At 49.9% G+C, this 4,740-nt stretch overlaps 1 protein-coding gene across 1 annotated transcript; it reads left to right on the top strand.

The window, feature by feature from the left end:
* Positions 1-3,311: 3,311 nt before the first annotated feature.
* LOC149979053 (uncharacterized) lies at positions 3,312-4,382 on the top strand. The gene has a single exon (XM_090191535.1). The coding sequence runs from the start codon at positions 3,312-3,314 to the stop codon at positions 4,380-4,382; it is 1,071 nt and encodes a 356-aa protein (XP_090047661.1).
* Positions 4,383-4,740: the final 358 nt, after the last annotated feature.

Raw genomic sequence — 4,740 nt, 5'->3', positions numbered from 1 at the left:
AGGGGGTACAGGTTATCCAATTGCAATCTCTAGCCATTTGGAATCGTCAGAGGAAATAGTTGTTAAAATGATAATCCGTGTTAACCACGGTGCGACACGCGTTACAGTCCCATGTGAACTCGAACCGTTCTCTTTCGGATCGGAGAACCCGTCTTCGCCTCAGCCCAGGCCGGGCTACTACATGCACACAGAAGAGCCTCTCATCTCCAGGGTGAAAAAGTATATGACAACAGTGGGGCCGCTCACCGCATGGATTGTGCAACCCCTAGCGTTACTCTATTGCCCTGATGTGGACCAGACGCTTGCTGCCCACCTAGTGTCCTCGGATGCGTACTTTCAGAATACCTACGATTGTGTGAACACGATGAACCGCTCTCTCAAGGCTCGGAGTGATGTCTTCTCTCGACTCGGTACCTTGATCGAAGAGAATGAAAAGACTGCGGAGAAGACTGTGAAGCACGTAATGTCTATGACGGCCCGCACCTCTGCACTATGTCTGAGCGCGACTGTACTAGCTGTACTAATCAACGTTAGCATACTCACAATGCTTTGTTCGATGTGTCAAGGGAGTCGCTATAGCCAACAGCGCTATAGGAAACTGCAATGAAAAACAATCCCGTCGCCATGAGGATCCACAGTGCAACCTCGCTCAGATCCATGTATATGCTACTGTCAGCTCTGCTTCGTATTCTCTACCCCGTGTCTAGTCAAGACTCACCGTCAAACTCAGGTTCCGGGGACTCCAGGGAACACAGGCTAGATTCAGGACAGGGTCGTTTAAGCAGAAACGGTAACATGTCTCCCGACTCCCTCGACCACAGGGTGATACTCAACCCAGGCAGATGGAAGATACGCACACCGGAGAGGCGCAGCACCTACATTGCCTATCATTTCTTTATAGGCTTCAACTGGACCGAGCTCGAAGTAGACTACCCCAAATGTTCCCAGGTGGCCTGCATAGGGTTACCTTACTCTCATAAAGGTTGCGATCAATTGTGTTCATCTGGCACCTGGCTCGATGCAACAATTGCATTGTCAACAGCCACGCTGGAATACAATAGGGCCATGACATTGCTCAATGCAGCCTTCAACGATCTGGCTGCTCTCATGGACACACGTATCATGAACAACCACAACTTGGCCGTGTCCGAACCAGTATCCAAACTCTTGTCATACCACGGTAAGGTCTCGGCTTCGGGTCCTCAAGTGGTGGATGTGATGCAATACTACAGGACCTTGATTAAAGGAGCCCTGGAAAATGTAGTTAACAATTTCCCCAGCACCTTAGCATACGCTCCCCTCAATACAGACCCCCATCTATACAATCAGCTGCCCCCTGGGTCCAACGGTACCAGCAGGTTCAATGGGTTGCTTGACACCTGGAAGAGTGGAGCGTTCAAGTTGGCCATACAGCTCACCTCTGTCACATTTGCCTTCCAGGGAGCTCACCAGCGCTTACTGTCGTGCGGTGAAGGTGTATCGAGGTCGGATATGACGGGATGCGAACCGGGCTTCATCACAGAGTTCTACACCGACATACCAGTTGCGAGCCGTTCCCTGTCATCCTCTAGGCTAGTGATGGTAGTCAGGAGGGACAGTTGGAATCCCGTTGTGCTCTCCCAATGGTACATGGCCTTCATAGATTCCTCCAGGGGTAACAGGACTTGTTGGCTGGACAGGCACATGGTAAACGACACCAACTACAACTACAGGATGCCCCAGTGTGACCAGAGGGGGGTATGCGAACATATGGAACCTGACAAGGAGATGGTTTCAGCCTGTGAGGTGAACGACAAGGGTGAGATAGACTTGGAGTGTCCCGTGGTGTGTGGTGCCCCGTGTTTTGGACCTATCTGCTACCAGGCAAAATCAGACATGTTCACCCTGAGGAGCACATCAGCTGGAAAGCCTGATATCGACACAGTGAACGATGGGATTGTGGTCCAGATGACCAAGAGTCCCAGGATACTGTCCAAGGTCTACTCTCTCTCCGAGGTAGACATCGACACGTCTATCGCTAGCGTCCGGAACCGATCCGCTCAGTCGACACTGTTGCTCCAGCAAGGAGAGACAGTGTTACAGGACATCATCGCCATGGATGCCACGGCTCGGAAATACATTGACAAAGTGCGAGCAGAGACAGCTTCGCACTCACAGGGAACCAAATGTGTCGACTGCGAGCTCATGATAGGCCGCAGTCGGGTCATGGCTGCTGCTTCAGTCACCCTCTCAGCTCTAACCTGTCCTTTATTGATTATTCTAGTCGTAAAAGTGATGGGTGGTACAAAGATTCAAGATGTCCCGGTGAGGACAAACAGGAGCATTGTAGATACTATCCTGTGAGTCCAGGGTGGATTGCGGCAAGCAAGCATTGATATGTAAGACACAATGTCAGGACCATGCGGTCTATCTAAAGTGGCGGTAGGGGGAATTGTCAATTGTCAGATTTAGCCTATTAAGTGTATGCAGTAGCCACATCATCTCCAGTCTTGATTGTGACAAACCATGGCGTTTTCAGCTATACCCTTGAGGTGTGTACTTGTTGCCCTATCAACTGCCACCATCCTGTTTGCAGAGGGTCAGTTACCAGTCTCAACCATCGAACCTGGGAATCATGTCACTACAACCGAGGCTGTGGATGCCAGTGGGAATATTGCCACGGCCCTTAATGACGTTACACCTCCCACAGCGGCCCAGAACGATGATGTGACCACCGAGCGTCCTTTGACTACTTTCACTTCAGCTCTTAGGTTCAAGTCGCTTCCTAACTCTACTGCTACACCTCTGCAGCTCCTTTGTCCAAACTCGAATCCTCACCACTTTCTGGAAACTAGCTGGCTTATCTTGACAGCGGAGGACATAATGTACAGGCTATATCGCATAACGCAACAGGGCGATGTCTCCAAATACAAGGACTCGTCCAATGCACTGTCGGGGATGAAGGTGGCCCACAACCTAACAAGCGCAGACTCTCTAATGATATACGGTGACACGTGCAACCGCACTGCAACCTACCAGTGTAGGAGGTCTGCTAGAGTGGGCTACACGGACGAAGTGCACAGTTTCTCTGTTGCCAACTGTACCGTCGTGAGGAAAGTAGACATTGGAACCCGTGTTAATGTTTTTGCTCCTGTAAACACATCACCACGGCTGACAGCGGCTAGTGTCATACTGGCTATAGGACCTATAGTGCCGTTTATCTCTATTTATTAACCTTGCTAGCGTCAACTCCCTTATCCTGCATAAGATACCACCGCGGTTCCTAACTTGTACATTTACATCGTGTCAGGACTCCAGTCGGGATACGTACAATGGCTTCTGCAAAACCTCCAACTACTACCAGAACCAGAGCCTCTGCTAAGGTTACTGGCGTGCCACCGAAACTTCAACCCCTGATCCCTGAGCATAACAAATATTTCTACAAGCCAGCTCCCATGAATGAGTTCGTACAGGACATCGTAAAGAGTGCACGCGCCAAGAAGGTGAAGATCGACATCCCTACGACCAAGTATGGCACTGTCAAACTGGTGCATGTCCTGTGCTCCGCTACAAAGTCCAACTTCTGGAGTCCCGAGTGTGAGAAAGCCTTAGCCGATAGTCTTCCCTTGAGAGAACACCACAAAGCCTTCCTCTCACACAACATGTTTGTGACCATGATCGGTGCTTTGGTGGCAAGAGCTCTAGAACAAGCAACCAGGACATGTGAAGACACTCTGGACCTGCTGGCCGATCGCTATTACGTGAGAAGCATTGCCTGTCACGACTCTAGCAAGACCAGTGCAATTGAAGCAGCTGCCTACTCAGGTATCATGGCCGTACACATGGACAATGACGCCTTGGCTGCCAACGAGAAGAAACGGACCCAGCTCAACAAACGTTACGGAGGTAACCAGACCGAAGAAGAAGTCAAATCCTGCTCACTGGATAAGCTGTACATTGACAACACTGATGACATGACAGCCATGGCAAACTTTGGATTCAAGCACCATTACGAGAAGAACCCCCATCACCCTGAGCACTTTCCGCAGGGTGAGATGGACGATATGAACCTGGTCGAAGCAGTCGTTGACGGCTTGGCCTGTATTTTCGAAAGAAACAAGACACACACAAACGTGCACTCCTGGCTGAACATGTACTTTGTCGGCAGGTTTAAGGGTCAAAATAAGGACCTTGCCCTGAACATCATAGAGGCTCTCAGGGTATATATCACGGACGCAGATTATACAGCCCTGCACTCGTTCCGGGCCTCGATATTCTCCATCATAGGAGAATCTATCCCATGGTCCCGTGTGATGATGACGGAATGCTGCAATCACAAAGCCGATAAAGATAACACTTTGCCCAGGCGTGATTTCGCATCATGTTTTGTAACTAACGACTAACCTAACAGATGCTTTGTGTACTTGTTCTGTGTAGCCTTGGAATTTGTATTGAAGCCGATGTGCGGTTCACCTATGAAGTGTGTGGCGTGTATATGCCTGTTTAAGTACGTGACTATACAATGCTTTGTACCATGAATAAAGAAATGTTTAAACTTGACTCAACCTGGGCCCGTGACATGTCCTTATTCCTTTCTGTGTTGCTAGGCCCATGACACAGTATCATGGAGTAGATATCACTTGGTACTGCTATTGGGGGACAGCTGTAGCGTCTAGGTCATAGCCGCAGACACGTCAACAGAGTACAGGGTCCCTGTGCAGGTATACCATTTGTCAGTTGGGGTGGCCGAGAACCCTACCC

This window comes from Oncorhynchus mykiss, chromosome 12, assembly GCF_057628025.1.
Source record: "Oncorhynchus mykiss isolate SJ-2025 chromosome 12, ASM5762802v1, whole genome shotgun sequence".
Classification (NCBI taxonomy): Eukaryota; Metazoa; Chordata; class Actinopteri; order Salmoniformes; family Salmonidae; genus Oncorhynchus; species Oncorhynchus mykiss.
Note: the sequence above shows the minus strand (reverse complement) of the source record. Positions and strands in the feature narration are given on the sequence as shown.